This window comes from Erinaceus europaeus, chromosome 20 (genome assembly GCF_950295315.1).
Source record: "Erinaceus europaeus chromosome 20, mEriEur2.1, whole genome shotgun sequence".
Lineage (NCBI taxonomy): Eukaryota > Metazoa > Chordata > Mammalia > Eulipotyphla > Erinaceidae > Erinaceus > Erinaceus europaeus.
Genome location: NC_080181.1, coordinates 22,421,887 through 22,442,160, shown reverse-complemented (window position 1 = coordinate 22,442,160; position 20,274 = coordinate 22,421,887). Strand labels below are relative to the sequence as shown.

General features: G+C 41.0%; 1 protein-coding gene and 1 long non-coding RNA gene across 2 annotated transcripts in view; both read left to right on the top strand.

Annotated features, from left to right (window-relative positions):
- The window catches only part of FDX1 (ferredoxin 1), a 30,666-nt gene extending 27,914 nt beyond the window's left edge, over window positions 1–2,752 (top strand). Inside the window, exon 4 of the mRNA XM_007538944.3 lies at window positions 2,389–2,752. Within this exon, the coding sequence (XP_007539006.1) occupies window positions 2,389–2,503 (115 nt within the window). The 3' untranslated portion in view covers window positions 2,504–2,752. The remainder of the gene's footprint in view (window positions 1–2,388) is intronic.
- Window positions 2,753–10,880: 8,128 nt separating this feature from the next.
- On the top strand, window positions 10,881–16,124 carry LOC132535008 (uncharacterized). Its single transcript, XR_009546790.1, has 3 exons — window positions 10,881–11,874; window positions 13,681–13,733; window positions 15,939–16,124. It is a non-coding gene; the product is annotated as an uncharacterized LOC132535008 (long non-coding RNA).
- Window positions 16,125–20,274: the final 4,150 nt, after the last annotated feature.

The window sequence follows — 20,274 nt, the reverse complement described above, 5'->3', positions numbered from 1 at the left end:
AATACAAATATTTTCCAAGTTCAACATCTGAAATATATAGAATGGTTAAATAAGAGATTTTTGAGGAAAAGGAATATAAAGCTTTCCTCCTCGTTGTCTTTTTTTTTTTTTTTTTTTGCCTCCGAGGTTATGCTGGGGCTTGGTGCCTGCACCACGAGTCCACTGCTCCTGGAGGCTTTTTGTTCTTTTTCCCTTTTGTTGCCCTGGTTGTTTTATCATTGTTTTGGTTATTATTATTGTTGTTATTGATGACATTGTTGTTGGATAGGACAGAGAGAAATGGAGAGAGGAGGGAAAGACAGAGAGAAAGACAAACACCTGCAGACCTGCTTCACTGCTTGTTAAGTGACTCCCGTGCAGGTGGGGAGCCGGGGGCTCCAACCGGGATCCTGACACCGGTCCTTGGGCTTTGCCCTCCTCCTTCTATGCTGTTCCTTACTTCTTTTTAAATTCTTTACATGCAGAGACAATATTAACTCTAACCTGCTAGTGGTGAGAGTGCCTGCTTTTCCTAGTCCATGATAGCTATGTTTTATTTTATTAGTGATTTAATAATGATTGACAAGATTGTGGAATAAGAGGAGTACAGTTCCATACAATTCCTACCACCAGAGTTTCATTTACCCTCCCTTCCAATGAAAGGTCCCAATTTCTAATCCTTCTGAGAGTATGGACCAAAGAATTTTATGAAAAAAAAAAAAAAGAATTTTATGGGTGCAGAAGGTGGGAGGTCTGGCTTCTGTAATTGCTTCTCTGTTGGACAAGTGTCTTGACAGGTCGATCCATACCCCCAGCCTAAAAAAAGCAGTTCTTTGAATGAGAGAACTAGTAGGTGATAGAAATTAAGGATGAAAAGAAGTTTTGGAATACTAGCCTCTTTCTTTCTTTTTAATATTCCCTTTTGTTGCCCTTGTTTTATTTTTGTAGTTATTATTGTTGTTGTTATTGATGTCGTGTTGTTGGGTAGGACAGAGAGAAATGGAGAAAGGAGGGGAAGACAGACAGGGGGAGAGAAAGATAGACACCTGCAGACCTGCTTCACCACCTGTGAAGCGACTCCCGTGCAGGTGGGGAGCCGGGGGCTCCAACCGGGATCCTGACACCGGTCCTTGGGCTTTGCCCTCCTCCTTCTATGCTGTTCCTTACTTCTTTTTAAATTCTTTACATGCAGAGACAATATTAACTCTAACCTGCTAGTGGTGAGAGTGCCTGCTTTTCCTAGTCCATGATAGCTATGTTTTATTTTATTAGTGATTTAATAATGATTGACAAGATTGTGGAATAAGAGGAGTACAGTTCCATACAATTCCTACCACCAGAGTTTCATTTACCCTCCCTTCCAATGAAAGGTCCCAATTTCTAATCCTTCTGAGAGTATGGACCAAAGAATTTTATGAAAAAAAAAAAAAGAATTTTATGGGTGCAGAAGGTGGGAGGTCTGGCTTCTGTAATTGCTTCTCTGTTGGACAAGTGTCTTGACAGGTCGATCCATACCCCCAGCCTAAAAAAAGCAGTTCTTTGAATGAGAGAACTAGTAGGTGATAGAAATTAAGGATGAAAAGAAGTTTTGGAATACTAGCCTCTTTCTTTCTTTTTAATATTCCCTTTTGTTGCCCTTGTTTTATTTTTGTAGTTATTATTGTTGTTGTTATTGATGTCGTGTTGTTGGGTAGGACAGAGAGAAATGGAGAAAGGAGGGGAAGACAGACAGGGGGAGAGAAAGATAGACACCTGCAGACCTGCTTCACCACCTGTGAAGCGACTCCCCTGCAGGTGGGGAGTCGGGGGCTCAAACTGGGATCTTTACGCTGGTCCTTGCGCTTTGCACCACGTGCACTTAACCTGCTGCGCTACCACCTGACTCCCTCTTTACTTATTTTTTGCTTACTTGTTGCTACCCTCTAGTTCAGAGTTATGTATCTTTTTCGACAGGACAATTTTTTTTTTTTTTTTTTTGCCTCCAGGGTTATCGCTGAAGCTCAGTGCCTGCACTACAAATCCACTTCTCCTGGAGGCTCTTTTTTCCCCTTTTGTTGCCCTTGTTGTTTATCGTTGTTGTTGTTATTGCTATCGTTGTTGGATAGGACAGAGAGAAATTGAGAGAGGAGGGGAAGAGAAAGATAGACTCCTGCAGACCTGCTTTACTGCATGTGAGGGACTCCCCCACCCGCAGGTGGGGAGCAGGGGCCTCAAGCCGGGTTCCTTGCTCCAGTCCATGCCCTTGGCACCATGTACACTTAACCCACTGTGCTACTGCCTGGCCCCCAGGACAGTTATTTAAATGGTGAATAAATTCTTGTTTTGGGTAAGAAAGTGACCTAAAGACTACGTATTTCTTGTGAATACATGTACTTGATACTAAATCATACCTCCCCCTTTCTCACACAGATCCAGGTTGGGCTGCCAAATCTGTCTAACAAAGAGTATGGACAATATGACAGTTCGAGTACCTGAGGCCGTGGCCGATGCCAGACAATCCATTGATATGGGCAAGAACTCCTAAGCTAGAATAAATAGAAATATTTTACATGAAAATGTACCTATTTTTGTAATTATTATTTCTTAATGTAATTAAATGAAAACCTGGCTGAATGGCTTATTATGATGACTACCTTTACTACTTTAATTTACCTTGTATTACTACTTAGTTCTGTAGTTCTGAAAGCATGTAATCTTCACTTTTTTGGTTACATTATAAAAATCATGTTAAATGTTAGAGCATAGTTACTATAATAAAAGCTTACATATTTTACCTTTTGTTTGTTTTGAAACTATAGCAAAATGTTTTCATATAAGTCTTCAGCCTGCTTTTCCTATAAGGTCTGAGTAAAGAAAATACTATCTCCGCAGTAGGTGTGAGTGAAGACAGAGATGTAAAATGTTTGGGGCCATACAATAACAAGGAGATCTGTACTGAAACACACATCTTGTCACTTCCAAGTTATTTGTTCAGATTGAAAGTGGAGTGACTAGGAGCATCTGGTATGAATATGACTTAAATATGAATGTCCAGGGCACAAACATAATTAATTGCTCAATTAATTTCTCAATTTCAAAACTACTTACCTAATAGATTTTTTTAAATTTCTCTTTTGTTGCCCTTTTTTTATTGTTGTTGGAGTTACTATTGTTATTGATGTCATTGTTAGATAGGACAGAGAGAAATGGAGAGGAGAGGGGGAGAGAAAGATAGACATCTGCAGACTTGCTTCACTGCCTGTGAAGTGACTCCCCTGTAGGTGGGGTGGGGAGCCGGGAGCTCGAACCAAGATCCTTATGCCTGTGAAGCGACTCCCCTATAGGTGGGGTGGGGAGCTGGGGGCTCGAACCAGGATCCTTAGGCTGGTCCTTGCACTTTGTGCCACCTGTGCTTAACCCACTGCGCTACTGCCCAACTCTCTAGATTAATACCTTTCACTGAAACTAAATTTTAAAATATCTGTTTCAGTGAAAGGTATTAATTCTGAGCATAGATAGTATAATACTATCAGAAGTTTGGTGTCTTCACCAGTTCAGGCTAATCTGGAGGAATAAACGAAAAGTGAGCTGTCTTTGTCCTTTTTTAGCTTAAGCAAACAAGTCTGCTTTTTTGTAGCCTTTTAAAAACAAGGCTGGCTTATAAATCTCTATGTAACAGAATGGAGATCTCATGAAGTCATTTTTCTCTGTTCTAAGCTACAGAAGGGAGCCGCAGGGTGTTGTCTCCCCAGGCACAGAGCTGCAGGGTGTACTTCAAGGCTGCAGCGTACAGCAGTCCCAGAATGAGGGGAGCTCAGGCATTTGTCTTCACTGTTATTGTGAATAAACTGGTTAAAATATGTTAAAGGAGTATGCCGCGAATGCCGTTGCAAAGGTAGTAAAACTTTAGCTGATGGGGAAAGGCAGAACAGATTAGTAAAAGGGATCAGAGTGAGTGATAAGTCACCTGGAGTTAGCGTTGGGTATGTCAGTATGGTTTACTCATTTGTACAAATATTTGTCAAGTGTGGTGTTTGACCTTCAGTGTTGTGTAACATCCATCGGGGAATACAGAAATGAATGAGATAAGGAGCTCACCTTTTGTTAGAAAAAGATAAAAGTACATGTGTGCACAAGTAATTTGCTTGAACTATGACCAGGACTTCTTACGATGTTGTGGTTGGGTTCTGAGTTCCAGCCCTGAGACAGTTTATAAGCCAGGCAGAAGCTATAGCCCTCTAATGACATGCCTATGGAAGTCACACATCACTCTGCTTGTTCTTTTCATTAAAAATGAGGTACTCGGTCTCACTCATCATTTGAAGAGAAGGGTATTAGAATTTTCAGATATGTTTACTATAATAATCTATTTTCAGGTTCACTTATTGGCTTTTTATTGTCTGTAAAATTTTGCCTTTTAACAAACATTTTACAGGGATCCAGATTATACTTTTCTATTTATTTTTAAATACATCTTTAAAGTTATTTATAATATATTTTAGATAGAAACAGAGAGGCAGAGAGAAAGAGACCACAGCACCAAAGTTTCTCTCATTACAGTGGGTACTGGGCTTGAATCCAGGTTGTGCAATGGCAGAATCACACACTTTCCTGGTGATCTATTTTGCTGGCCGTTATTTATTTGTTTGTTTATTGGATAGAGACAGAAGGAGATGCAGAGGGAAGGGGTAGATAGGGAAGGAGAGAGAGACACATCCCTGCAAACACTGCTTCACCTCTTATAAAGCTTTCTCCCTGAAGGTGGAGACCTGGAACTTGAACTCAGGTCCGTGTGCATTGTAGCATGTGCACTCAATCAGGTGTACCACCACCTGGCCCCTATTTATTTAATTTTTGCAGAGCTGGAGCCTTGCACATGTGCAATTTCATTGTTTCCAGACTGTCTTTTCATTCAGAAAGGGGGCATGACAAGACACCCCTGCACCAGAGTTATGTGCATGGTAAGGAAAGAGCCATAGTTAGCTATTTCTCTGGGCTCTTGGTTTTTTTTTTTTGTTTTTGATTTTTTTTTAATTGAGATAATGTTGATCTACAAACTGTATATTTCAGGAGTAGTTTCAGTGTCTTCAAAGTAATCGTCTCCAAAGGGCCAGTTTCCCTACAGCACTGGTCAAGAGTATCCTTCCCTTTCTGCCCACCCCTGTGGTAACCTTAGTTCAGTGGTCAGAATCTAAGAGTTTGTTCCTTTATATCCCACATTTGAGTAAGATTATCTGGTAGTTCTCTCTCTCTCTCTTTTTTTTTTACTTATTTTGCTCAGGATGACTTCCACCTGTATTGTAGCAAAAGGCAATATTTCATCTTTTCTTAGAGTTTACAGTACTCCCTTGTTTAGGTACTATATGTTTATGCACTTATCTGTCATTGAACACTTGGGTTGTTTCCATGCCCTGAGTATGGTAAAATAGTACTGTAATGAACAGAGGCATGCATGCATCATTTCAGGTTAGTGTTTCTGTGTTCTTGATAGATGCTTATGAGTGGAATAGTTGGATCTTGTATTTTAAAAGAATCATATCTTTTTTTTAAACCTTTTCTTTATTATCTTTATTTATTGGATAAAAACAACAGAAATTGAGAGGAAGGGTGAGATAGAAAAGGAGAGAGACAGAGAGATACCTGCAGCACTGCTTCACCACTCACAAAGCTTTCTCCCTGCAGGTGGGAACCAGGGGCTTGAAACCAGATCCTTATGCACTCAACCATTTGCGCTACCACCGGACCCCAAGATTCTTGTGTCTTTTTTTTTTAATTTTTATTTATTTATTTATTTTCCCTTTTGTTGCCCTTGTTATTTTTTATTGTTGTTGTAGTTATTATTGTTGTTATTGATGTCGTCATTGTTAGATAGGACAGAGAGAAATGGAGAGAGGAGGGGAAGACAGAGAGGGGGAGAGAAAGACAGACACCTGCAGACCTGTTTCACCGCCTGTGAAGTGACTCCCCTGCAGGTGGGGAGCCGGGGCTCGAACCGGGAGGTTCTTGTGCTTTGCATCACATGCGCTTAACCACTGGGCTACCGCCTGACTCCCCTTGTGTCTTTATTACTATGGTTCATTTGTTTTATTTTCTTGACAGTTGATTTAAATCTCAGGAAATAATAATGGGCTTCCTTTCACTGTTGTGTAATTTTGGTTTACATTTCTCTGTCATTTTGCCATCAGGAAAGTCTTCTTCCTTTGGTATAGTATTCATTATAATTACTGGTTATGTGCTAAGACTCAATATTGTATGTGGTTTTCAGTGATTAACTTCTAATTATATAAGCAATTCAGATGTACTAAATTACTTGAATTTGCAAAATCTTTTTGCCTAACTTGTACTGTGAAGATATTATCTTAAGTTTGGTCTTAAGAGATAACTTTCCTACTTCTTTATAATTATTTAAGTATCATTGTGCTCCATGTGGCTTCTGTAATGATCATTTGGCATTATTAGAACAATTACACTTCTCTGGAAGTTTTTGTTCTAAGAGAAATGTAGTGCCCCCCTCCCCCCCAACACCGCTCTAGGTTATGGTGGTGCAGGGAATTAAACCTTAAACTCAGAACTTCAAAGTCTCAGGCATGAAAAATTTTTTTAAAATTTCTTTATTGGGGGATTAATGTTTTACATTCGACAGTAAATACAATAGTTTCTACATGCGTAACATTTGCCAGTTTTCCATAGAACAATACAACCCCCACTAGGTCCTTTATCATCCTTTTTGGACCTGTGTTCTCCCCCACCCCACACACCCCCCCCCCCAAACCCCAGACTTTTACTTTGGTGCCATACGCCACCTCCAGTTTAGGTTCTGCTTGTGTTTTCTCTTCTGATCTTGTTTTTCAATTGGGCATGAAAAATTTTTAACTGTCTGAAATTATTGTAGTAAACCACACTTTGGATCAGAGTTTATTAGATGTTATAATATTACTCTATCAATAAAACAAACATATGTACATTTCTAAAAAGAGTATATGAAAACTAATTCTAAATGCAAATCATTTAAAAAAATATTCCCTTTTGTTGCCCTTGTTGTTTTATTGTTGTAGTTGTTGGCTAGGACAGAGAGAAATGCAAAGAGGAGGGGAAGACAGAGAGGGGAAGAGAAAGATAGACACCTGCACACCTGCTTCATCGCCTGTGAAGCGATTCCCCTGCAGGTGGGGTGCCGGGGGCTCGAACCCAGATCCTTACACTGGTCCTTGCGCTTTGCGCCACCTGCGCTTAACCTGCTGCGCTACCGCCCGACTTCCAATGCAAATAATTTTAAAGGATATTCAGACATTACATAGCAGCTTTGTTTCCTCTTGGAGAAATATTTTAGAGATGTGAGCTTGGTGATAAGCAACAACAGGATTCCTTTAATGTGCCAGCACATCACATGATTGTAAGTTATTTCTATCATTTTTTCTTCTGTTTATAAATTTCTAGAAATTGAAAAATTAGAAAACCAGCTGGTAGGAGGAGGCATGATCACTTACAGATCCAAATAAATGCAGCTGTATCAGCACAGAATTGGGGAATAATTAAAAGGTGGTTTAGATCTACCAGAAGGAGAGAAGTTGACAAGAAAGATCTTTCTATGTTACAACACTTCATCTCTAAAAACCGTTTGTAGTAAATCATCAAATGTCTATTCCTCATCCCCTTTGCTGTTCATTTAATTTTCCTACTCTCTAGGATAGATTATCATTTGATTTTTAGACTTGATTTGATAATGTTATAAAATTAAGCAGAACCATTGTTCCTTTCTGGCCCCCCTTGTCTACTCAGTCTTCCTGAAGCCATCAGCACACAGTAGTCTTCGTCGCCCTGTCATCTGCCCTGGTCCTCTGCCTCACATTGCCCCTTTGAGCACTTCCTGCAGCCTTCATTACCTGTAGCATGGTTGGTACTTTATAGAACATACTGTATTTTCCCCCTGCTAGATTGGATGCTGGATTTGTGATGATTCTGTAACTGCCGCACTTAGTACATGGCAAAGGTACAGTACAGTAATACTGGAGTTACTTCACACCTGGCCTCAGAAGAAATACGCTTCTCAGTGGCAGTTACCTGTTCTGGATGAAATGACATGAGCTCAGTATAGGCCTCTAGACTGAGCTTATATCCTAATTCCAACTTCAGTGAATAGATAGGAAAGTTTTTCTTGAGAGAGCAGATACTGTACACTGCTTTATTTATTTATTTGTTTATTTTTATTTATTTTTGAGAGAGATGCAGAGGGAGAGAAAGACACAGAGAAACACCAGAGCCTGCTCAGCTCTGGTTTATGGTGGTGTGGGGGATTGAACTTGGGACTTCGGAGCCTCAGGCATGAGAAACTCTTTGTATAACCATTATGCTATCTACCCCCACCCCCTTTTTTTTTTTCTTTATCACTCCTGACAGTCATTTAAAATTTTTCCTCCCCCCGCCCCCCTTTTTTTTTTTGGGTAGAGAGAAACTGAGAGAGAAGAGGGAGAAAGAGATACCTGTAGCACTGCTTTGTAACTAGAGAAGTTTTCTCCCTAGAAAGTTGGGGCCTTGAACCCAGGTCCTTGTGCATGGTGATGTATACTCTCTACTGGGAGCACCACTGCCCAGCCTTTAATTTCCACTACACTAAAAAGGACTGTGCTCCACTTTTTTTTTTTCTTTTTGTAATCTTGGGTGAGACTGTTTGTTTTTGGTCTTGTTTTCTGTTAGATGAGAGACAGGCAGGCAGGGAGGCAGAGAATAAGAGACCACAGCACCAAAGCTTCTTTTAATGCAGTGGAAGCATGGGTCTTATGGTTTAAAGATCTGGGTATTTAAGAAATTAGTGGGGGAGTCGGGTGGTTAAATGCATGTGGTGCGAAGCGCATGGACCGGAAAAAGGATCCCAGTTCGAAACCCTGGCTCCCTACCTGCAGGGGGTAGTCACTTCACAAGTAGTGAAACAGGTCTACAGGTGTCTGTCTTTCTCTCCCCCTCACTGCCTCCCCTCCTCTCTCCATTTCTCTGTGTCCTCACAAGGACAGCATCAATAACAACAATAATAACTAAAACAACAAGGGCGACAAAAGGAAAAATAGACAAAAATGAAAATGAATCTATATTTAAAAAAGGGGGAGGGGAGTCAGGCGGTAGCGCAGCGGGTTAAGCTCATGTGGCACAAAGCGCAAGTACTGGCATAAGGATTCTGGTTTGAGCCCCCAGCTCCCCACCTGCAGGGGAGTCGCTTCACAGGCGGTGAAGCAGGTCTGCAGGTGTCTGCCTTTCTCTCCCCCTCTCTGTCTTCCCCTCTCTCCATTTCTCTCTGTCCTATCCAACAATGACATCAATAACAATAATAACTACAACAACAATAAAAAGGGCAACAAAAGGGAAAATAAATAAATATAAAAAAATTTTTTAAAAAAGAAATTACTGGAAACCTGGATATAGAGTCCTATGGGTCTTGTCAGTGTTTTTCCTCAAAGAATTGTCTAACTGGACCTCCTAAGACTTCTCTGACATTCTAGGTCAGAGGGGTTGGCAAACTATGTCCTATGGGTCACATTAAGTCCATCAAATGCTTTATGTTAAAAAAAAAAAAAGTTTTATAGGAATACAGCCAGGCACATTCATTACGCCTGTAGCCGCATTCATACTACAACAGCAGAGTTGAATATTTGTGAGAGACCAGATGGCCTGTCATGCTTAAAATACATGCTGTCTGATCCACTCTAGAAATAAAGTTTTCTGACCCCAACTCTAGGAGATGACTTTGATCCCATGCCTCTAGAGTTAGATTTTAGATAGCTTTGAGATAAGTTGCCAAGGATTTTTGCTTGGTAGAAAAAGTAGACTTAAGAATTACCCATGTCTCATATATCTTTTTATATATATGAATTTCAAGCTGGATTTTCATTCTTTGATTTTTTTTTTTTGCATCCAGAGTAGTTATTCTAAAAAAAAAAAAAGCAAATGTATAAAGATATCAGTCTTAAGCTTAACTACCCATCTGATGAGTGTGCTAAAAATGGGAGTACTTTATTGTAATACCTCATTAGAGAAATGTTCCATTGATTGCCACATGTATTAAATCCTCAAGAAGGAGGGTCGGGCGGTAGTGCAGCGGGTTAAGAGCAGGAGGCGCAAAGCTCAAGGACCAGCATAAGGATCACAGTTCAAGCCCCTGGTACAAATTGTTGACTTTTTAGAGCAGCAACAGCTCTTTCAAAACACTTGCTTTTTGTAATACCTCTAATCAAACTGTTGCATGAGAACAACACTACACGAACAGCTTACTTACCAGCCACTAAATGAGATACATGTAAGAGTTTAAAGCACTGGGGCCGGGTGGTGGCGCACCGGGTTGAGTTCACATGTTACAATGCTCAAGTACCTGGGTTTGAGCCTCCGGTCCCCACCTGCAAGGGGAAAACTTCACGAGTGGTGAAGCAGTGTTGTAGGTGTCTCTCTGTGTCTCTCCCTTTCTGTCACCCCCTTCCTTCTCAATTTCTGGCTGTCTCTATCCAGTAAATAAAAATAATTAAAAAACATTTTAAAGAAAGGGTTTAAAGCACTAACCCCCCCCCCAATAGAAAGAAAAAAAGAGCTTAACTATATTTCTAATAAGACTTAAAGTAGTTTCACAGGGAGTCAGGCGGTAGCGCAGTGGGTTAAGTGCACGTGGCACAAAGCGCAAGGACCGGCTAAGGATCCCGGTTCAAGCCCCTGGCTTCCCACCTACAGGGGCATCGCTTCACAGGCGGTGAAGCAGGTCTGCAGGTGTCTATCTTTCTCTCCCTCTCTCTGTCTCCCCCTCCTCTCTCCATTTCTCTCTGTCCTATCCAACAATGACGACAACAATAATAACTACAACAATAAAACAACTAGGGCAACAAAAGGGAATAAATAAATAAATAAATAAATAAATAAATAAATATTTTTTAAAAAAAGTAGTTTCACAGTAGTTTCCTGATAGCCTAATCTAGTGTTTTGAAGCATAGATATTACATGATCAACCATACTTTGAGTACAAGCTAAAAACATTGTGGGGAACGTCTGAATAGTCTCAGAAGGGATTCTGTTATGGGGAAGTGATGTGCTCTAACTGCTTAGTTTTGATCTGTGTCCTCTAGAATCGAGTGAAATTGCCAGAAAGATGCTCATGAACACAGTAATTCCAGTTGAAGCAGTCTGCCTAAGATCATATTGCTTAGCAGAACCAAAAGTGACATTTCCCATGGACTTTTTTTTTCTTTAGTTCTGATCTTTTATTCAGTGTTACAGTTCCAAATGTCACTAGGAGTATCTGGCACACAGTAGATGGTCAATTAATAATTGGTTGAATTTGTTGGATGAAGCTACTAGGAAAAAAACTATTTCCTTGATCCATCACTGTGCCCTGATACATTTCTGGGATAAGATTATGGGAGTTTAAGAGGAGAAAGTCTTGGGTTGGAGCTTTAGATTAATAAGTGTAATTATGTTAAATCAGCCCACTAAACCAAACAAAAGTGAAAGTTTATATACCATTAACAACTTCCAAGGTCAAAGTCTTGGATTATAACTCTCATCTAAATGGTGAGGAGGCAGACTTTTAAGTGTTGTAAGATCTGTATTACTCTTGCAGACAGTTGAACTCTTTAGGAGGACAAAATGCTTCCTTTTTTTTTTTTAATAATTTATTTACTTAATTCATGAGAAAGAGAGAGAAAGAACCAGATATCACTCTGGTACATGTGCTGCTGGGGATTGAACTCGGGACCTCATGATTGAGAATTCAGCGCTTTATCTACTGCACCACTAATGATTTCTTTTTTAAAGAATGTTGCCAGAATGTACAGAACTGAAAATGAAGTAATTGTGTACTCAGTCGGGGATGGACATACTTTGACCCAACAGCGCCCACCTCTACCAGCTTGTGCTTGGTAATCTTTGTGTGTTCTGCACTCCGAAGTAATCCCACCTTTCAGTATAGAGGTTGTTGTTGGCAAGAAACTGACTTTCACATTATTTTATTTCTCCATTAGGAACTAGAACATTTGTCCAACCATTGCACCACCTCTCAGCCAGTTGTCTGGTGTCATTTGTGCAGTAACCATGCAGTCTTGGAGCTCTTCTGTAGCACCAGTGACACCTTACCTTTGGGGGATCAGAGCCTCATCTTGATGTGGTTCATGGGCATACCTTGAAATGTCCACTATCCAGCTCAGAGTTTGACCTCTCACAATGCCTTAGATTATGAAACTACCTGTTAGTACTTCTGTATCTCCACCACCACACAATTTCTTATGCCACAGCTTCAGTTTTGTGGACTACAGCCATCCTTCTGAGCCAAAAGTTGTTTGGAGAGTGAGCAAAGGAAAAGCTAAACAGGAAAAAAGTAAGCCAGCAGTCATCACTTAGTGCAACTGCACAGAAAAGTTGAGAAATATTTTGAGTGTATTCAAAATGTTTTTAGATATCAAAGAGCCAAGCCATCTGGTTGAAACTTCCATCACTTTGTTTTTGCAGGGGCATTAATTTTGAAGTGGAAAAAGCTCACCCCTGCCTATGTTAACATACTTTGCACTTAGCACCTCATTCAAAATTCCCAGCCATGCTAAGTTCTAATTAGTAATAAAATTTAGAAGTGCATGGCTCTTAATATTTTCCTTTTAAATGTTTATCCACGAGGCTTGGAAAGGAGAGGAATCCCTCCCTATCCAACTTCTGCCAAGATTTTTTTTCCTGCTAAGATTTTAATTCCATTCTAGCTCCCCTCATGTCCTGCCTCCCTGTTCATGCATGCCATTATATATCTAGATCTATATGTATGTATAACTATATGTCTAGATCTCTATACACACAAACACACACACACACACACATCTGTTGGGCTGTCGGGAAAGTCGTGATGCATTTTTGCATAGAAAAGAATAAGAAAAATTTGTGATAATTTTCCAACAACCCAGTATATCAGCTTTGTGTGTGTGTCTTGTTTGTCCACCCCCCCCATGTCTAGCCCCTTCAAGCCTTCTGTTCTGGTCCTCTGGGTCTCCCTGCTCCTCACCTGACCCTTCTCTTTTCTCTGTCCTCCCTCTGTATAGTGCCTGGTATGTTTTCCTTTTCCAGTGATCTTTCATATCTAAATACTAGCATGGAATAATTACCAAGAAAGAGTTTATTGGAAGGTTTCATTACACCTGAAATGTTCAAGTTGGTTGCCTGATAAAACCAGACTGGAGATGGGGTATGATGGGAGCTGTGATTCTGAAGGAGGAAAACCCCAGTGTTTATGGTCAGTTTCTGACATTTCTGAAAATTTAGGAGTCACATGTGAAGACGGGCTGACAAATGAGATCATGCCCCTTCTGAGGGGGGGGAGGGGAATAGAAGCTAGCCAACTACTATAGCAAGGTAAGCCAGCATTTTTAGATGGTTTTTTTCTTTCTTTCAGACAAATAGTTCTTTTTTTTTTTTTTTAATTGTCTATTATATTTTTGAGAGAGATGCAGAGAGAGAGAGAGAGAGAGAGAGAGACAGAAACACCAGAGCACTGCTCAGCTCTGGCTTATGGTGGTGCAGGGGATTGAACCTGGGATTTAGGAGCCTCAGGCATGAGAGTCTGTTTGCATAACCATTATGCTATCTCCCCTGCCCCAAATAGTTCTTTAAGGCAAAGTTGCTTATACAGCTACTTTGACAGAGTGAAAATGCTTGTTGTTTAGAATTACAGTAAACTGGCTACTGACAGTTAATTTTTTTTCCTTGTCTTTTTAGTAGTTTGGAAGAACAGAGACTTATCTTACAAGGCTGTGAGCATGAGTGAATAGGTAAGGAAAAGGCTAGTGAAATAACTCAGTTGGATAGCTTGCTGCTCATTTATGTGACTCAGGTTCAAGCCCAGTCCCCACCACAATGAAGGATGCTTCAGTGCAGTGGTCTGTCTCTCTATCAAAAAGAAACGGAAGGGAGGAGGAAGGAATACCCGTTTTATTTTAATATTTAAAAAGTATATAACATCATTGGTTTGCAAGGCTAGATGTTAAGGGAGCATTTTCACACCTCTTCTTTTTTCTTTAATTGTCACTAGAATTATTGCTGGGGCTCAGTGCCTCAGTGCTAGCACTATGAATACACTCTTATCAGTGGGCATTTTTTTTCTTCCCTCCCCCCTTTCTTTTCCTTTCTATTAAACTTGATAGGACAGAGAGATATTGGGAAGGGAGAATAGAGAGGGAGAGAGAAAGATAGATACCTGCAGACCTACTTGACCACTTGTGATTCTCGTGCGGAGTAATAAATGTACTTAACCAGGTGCACTACCACCCGGCCCCGCAGCTCTTCTTGGTAGGTTTTACCACACCGTCCCCATCACCGAAGTTGTCTTTTGATTAAAGCACACCCCTCTGCTTGGTTACTTCAGCCTATAGTGAGAGTCTAGAGGCTTTTCATTAGAGTTTATTACTTATTTTGTTTCTTTCTACCCTACACATGAGTGAGATCACTCAATATTTTTCTTAAACTCAGCTATTTCACTTAGTATGGTTCAGTCCAGCTTCATCCCTATTGTCTCAAGATTTTATCTTTTTGTTTTTGCCTCCAGGGGCTTATCATTGGAGCTCGGTGCCTGCACTAGGAATCCACTGCTCCTGGAGGCCATTTTCCCCACTTTGTTGCCCTTGTTGTTGTCACTGCTGTTGCTGGACAGAGAGAAATAGAGAAAGGAGGGGAGAGGGGGAGAGAAAGATAGACACCTGCAGACCTGCTTCACCGCTTGTGAAGAGACTCCCCCTGCAGGTGGGGAGCCGGGATCCTTACACCAGTCCTTGCACTTTGCGCCATGTGCAATTAACCCGCTGTGCTACCGACCAGCTCCCGATTTTATCTTTTTTCACAGCTGAGTGCTATTCCACTGCATATACACACTTCTTAATCTATTGGTCTATGGCTGTGCACTCTCTTGATTCCATGCCTTGATTTAAAAATAAAAATTATATATATGAAATCAGTTATCTATAAGAGTATAAGATAATAGGGGTATAATTGCACTACTGCCACCACCAAAGTTTGTGCTCTCACCCTCCACCCCCAAAGATAACCACCATAGTTCTACCAAGATCACATATATGGGTTGACTATATATATATGTGTGTGTCTATATACATATACATGTATATATATAATACTTGTAATAATCTGCATTTAATGTAATGAATATACATACATTTAATACTAAAACATTATATATATTTAAAATTATTTAGCTTAAATAATTTACTTATTTTAATGAGAGAGCTACAGATGGAATAATACAGAGAGACCAGAGCACTGCTCAGCTCAGGCTTATGGTGGCACTAAGGATTGAACCTGGGGCCTCAGGCTTAAAGGTCATTTGCATAACAATTTTGCTGTCTTCCCAGCCCTCCCTTGAAAAAAAAATTTTTTTTTTAATATTCTCTTTTGCTGCCCTTTTTCTTTTAATTGTTGTAGCTATTATTGTTGTTGTTATTGCTGCTGTTGTTGGATAGGACAGAGAGAAATGGAGAGAGGAGTGGAAGACAGGGGGAGAGAAAGATAGACACCTGCAGACCTGCTTCTCCACCTGTGAAGAGACTTCCCTGCAGGTGGGGAGCCGGGGGCTTGAACCGGGATCCTTACACCAGTCCTTGTGTTTGGCGCCATGTCCTTCTTTCTTTTCATCTGTTTTTTCAAGTTCATGTGTTTCAGTTCTCTGTATTCGATATATAAGTGATACCATCCTGGAGTTGTCCTTCACTTCCTTACTTATTCCCTAAAGCATAGTCATCACTGGTTCTATCCATTTTATCTTAAAGGACACACTATAATATTTCCTAACTGCTGAATAGTACTCCGTTGACTATATGTTTCATGACTATGACTGTGTGTGTGTTTATAAGACTTGAATGATTTTTGGAATATCCACTTATTTAATAGATACTTACCGAGAATTTACTAGGCGTTGGAGACTCAGCAAGAACAAAGTAAACCTTTGTCTTTTGGCTTACTTTCCACAGGGCATGGACATAGAAAGTACACATGAACATATAAGGCATTTTAGATTGCGGTAAGTGCTTTGGGAAATGGTGAATAGAGGAGAAATCAAGGTGGTGATGCTAGGAGAGTAAGGAACTGATTTTAAGGAGCGTGATCTCTGAGGTGGGAAGCATTCCAGAGCACACGGGTGGGGCTGGGGAGGCTTCAGAGGGCAGAAAGGGCAGTGGGTAGAGAAGGGGGAATTCCCAGATGGCACCGCACGGGCCCTGTAGATCACAGCAAGGACATAATTGACTTTCCTCCTATGGGATGGAACCTTCTAGATGGTGTATAGAAAAGCAGTGTGAGGCTTTGATTTACCGTATATTCAGCTACTGTACTAGATGTTCACATAAATCACCTCACTTTGTCTTATAAAGAATGCTGCAAAGTATGCAGTATTGTCATCCTGCCAGTGAGGACTTAGATGACTTTATCCAAGGTCAAATGTACACTAAATGGGAGCGCCAAGAGGACAAGCTCTGTAAGTCTGTCTTCATCCTCTGTGAAATAGGAGTGATACCTATAAGCCCTGTGCAATTATGGTGAGAATAGAATGCTGGTATATATACAGAGCCTAGCAAAGTGTTTGGGGAACTCAATAATTGGTATGGAGAACATTCCTTCTAACACAATAATAAAAGTCAACATTTGAAGACCTGTACCTTTATAGAGCCCAAAGTAGGCACATTCATGCACTCAATAGATTTTAGTTCCTTTCTGTCTCCTTTTCGTCTATAAGGAATCCTTCGGACAGCTTTCTAATGCATTTTTCTAGCTAGAAAGTTCTTTCATGGTTCTACATTGACACAGATACTTATTATATTCCCTTCACCACAGTGGAGGATTTGCACACACTATGAGCTTTTCAATCCCTGATGGGTGTGATTGGAGAAGTGTGATGATAGACTGGTCAGGCTAAATGTCAGTGTCATGTTCAGATTTGATTGGATCAGTGGCCATGCCAACAGGGCATGGCTAAGAGCCCCAAGGAAGATGTTAGGGTCTCTGAAAATGCATGCAAAATGTCAGTGCTTCCCCAGCAATGCTGGAGAGACTCTGCCTCTCAAATGTCATCCTTATTACTTTATAATCACCTTCTGACCTTTGCTGATTTTGACAGTTGTGAGTCTTTTAAAAAAGGATTCAAGAATATTACCATTATTCAGTTGCCTAGAAACAGAACCTAAAATACATCTGGCTTTAATAGAAGAGCTAAAATGAGTTTTCATTTTTTTGGCATTGTCTCTTCTTTCTCTCCTCCTCTTCCCCCCATCCTTTTTCTTTTTTCCCTTTTTCCTTTTTTTTTTCTTGTATCAACCATGAATTGCAATAGCATTTCTCACTAATCCTTTCTGAATTGCCCCAAGCCAAGATACTCAACACAGAAAGCATTTTTTTCATCATGAGAAGCTTTAGCAACACAGGCTTGGCATAAGGAAACCTAATCCCTAGCCCACTTATGTATAGTGTGTATAGAATTCATATGGTCAAATGCCTCACTACTCTGATGAAGCCTGTGCCAGCATTCCTGAGACAGCTAGGAGATGGTGTTCATCTCTTCACCAAGGCTTGTTCTAGTACAGTTTGCCAAAGAACCACAAACGTGATTTTTGTCCATAAATAATTTCTGTCTACAACTCCAACTCTTCTCCAGGATTCATCCCTTCTCTTCCACTTAGGATTGCTAAGTCTTGTCAGCCTGTAGCTAGTGCACCTTGCAGACATAAACCCTTACAAACTAAGAAAACCATCCATCTGAGGCATTGTTACAAGCCAATTCTGCATGGAGAAATCAAACGAGAGACACAGAAGGAACTGAATATACTACACTTTTCCTTTTCACTATGTTTTCCTTTTTATTAGGTTGAGAGCTTGTGTTTGAAAGGTGCAGTAGCTGGAGACTGAGCATTGCAGTGGTGGCATTCTGTAAAGCGTAAGGTTAGAATACTCACAGTTAAGAACCTAGCTAGCCTTTGGTGTTTTTAAACTTGTACATGTGGACTTAAGAATTAGTTTTTGGGGGCCAGGAGATAGCTCACCTGGTAGAGCACACACTTTGCCCTGTGATTCAATCTCTCAGCACCATATGGGAACACTACACAAAAGGGAAAAATTTTACGAATGATGGAACAGAGCTGTGTTGTCTCTTCTCTCTTCCACTCTCTGATATATATATCAGATCATGAGAGCCCCCTGAAGGCCTCTCTCCTGAAGACTGGTTTAGGAGACCTGGCAAAAGTTGGAAAAGCTTTATTTGGGAATTAATTTTTTCCAGTTTTCCATATAACAATACAACCCTCACTATGTCCTCTGTCATCCTTTTTGGACCTATAGTCTTCCCCTACTACCCACCCTAGCGTCTTTTACTTTGAAAATATGCCAATTCCAGTTCAGGTTTACTTGTGTTTTCTCTTCTGACCTTGGAAAACAGTTTTTAACAAGTACCCTGTCTGTAGTTACCAGACTAGGAAACATACTGGCCAACAGGATAGGGTGCAGGCACCTTGACATTTCAGACAGGCTGTGACCTGGCTTCAAATCCCCCCACTTTTCACTCCCACTTCGTAGTCTCAGACATGACTCCCATAGGTACTGTGGCAGAACTCTGGGCTTTTGCTCACAGCTTGCTGCACCTACTTCATGTGCTTCAGACTTGGGCCATGTGTGGCTTCCGAGTGCTTCTGGAGTCCTGCTCACGCTCAAACACGGGAAGGGCACTTTGCACAATTCACTACACACCTCACTTTACGGGCCATTAGCCCCTGTCCCGCTTTGCTTATTTTACCCGAACTTTGTCCTCAGTTTGGTCACAAATTCTGCAAGAGGGACCAGGCGGGTTTGCTGTTGCTATGTGCCTGGACTCATGTTCCTGCAGAAGAACCTGGCTGAGGTAGGGATTCCATATTCTGTACTTGTGGTTGTGTAACTGTTGGGGGGAGTTAATTCTCAGTTTTCACCTTCATGGGTTCCATGTGGAGTCTCTTGAAAAATTACAAGGGAACATATGTGATAGGCATGTAGTTTCCAATCTTCCTTTGTTAAATTATGAGGTAGAAGTCATGCAGAAGTGAAACTAGAAGAGAAAGCTTGGGAATAGACTCCCAAGGGCCCTGGAAGGTTTCCAAAAAAGTTCCCTCCATGTGAAAACCCTCTCCTCTTAAACCTTAGCCCACGTCTCCTGTTGGCCAACTGGAAACGCCAGGTGTGGTTGCCTTACCCAAGCTCCTCCTCCTGCAGTGTGCATCATTTGTGCTCAAGTTCCCACTTCAGTGTGCTCGTGTAGTATCCTTGAGCCCCAATTCTCATGTCCCATGTGTGCAAATATGGTGCAATAAAGTGTCTATGCTCTACAGGATCTCACTGTACCCTAGTACTGTCTTCAACATCACCACCGTAACATGAGACCAGGGGCTCCTTGACAGCGTCTGTCATCTCTGCCATTCAGCATCTCATTCATGCCCATGCCAGCCACTCAGTGTTACTGGGTGAGTCACTGAGAAATTTGATTCTGTAGCTAAGCTTGGCCACCTGAGGCTCTAGATGGATAGGGGTTAAAAATGCATGTTTGAAAAATGAAAAAGGAGGTTGCCGAGTAGCAAGGCACCCAGTTGAAAGCACACATTACCATGCACAAGGACCTGGGTTCAAGCCTCTGTCGTCCCCTCCCCCCCCCCCGCAGGAGGGAAGCTTCCTGAGTGGTGAAGCAGTGCTGCAAGTGTCTCACCTCTGCCTCTTTACATCCTTCCTTTCAGTTTATCTTTGTCCTGTCAAAATAAAAGAATAAAAATAAAAGGACAGGGGAAAAGGAACCAAGTGAGGGGAAAATAATGGGAACCAGAAAAGGGAAGAGGAAAGAAAGAATGGTTGCCCTCATGGTAGTGCTGGTGGGAATATTAAGGGATTTTAGGGGACAGGTAGTGGCTTACCTGACTGAGCGCACCTGTTACCATGCACAAGGACCCAGCTTTCGTTTCCACTGCAAGGGGGAAAGCCTCTCAAAGTCTGGAATGAGAGAAGAGTGTTATGGGGGGTCTTGCTCTGCACAGGTCTAGGGACCTGAGGCCTTAACTTAAATCGGACTTCTCTGAATCTTACATCCTCAGTGAACAATCAGCAGTAGGAGTATTAGCTATTATTTATTGAGTACTTAAGGCTGAATTAGCCCCCATTAGCTTGTATGACTCACACAGCCATCCTGTATTGAAGGAAGATAGACCAGTGCTTGTTTCCCTAACATTTAAAAGTCCGTCATGCATTATCTCAACAAAGAATTGAGGAGAGAGCATGATTTTCAGGAATTTTAAACTTTTTTTT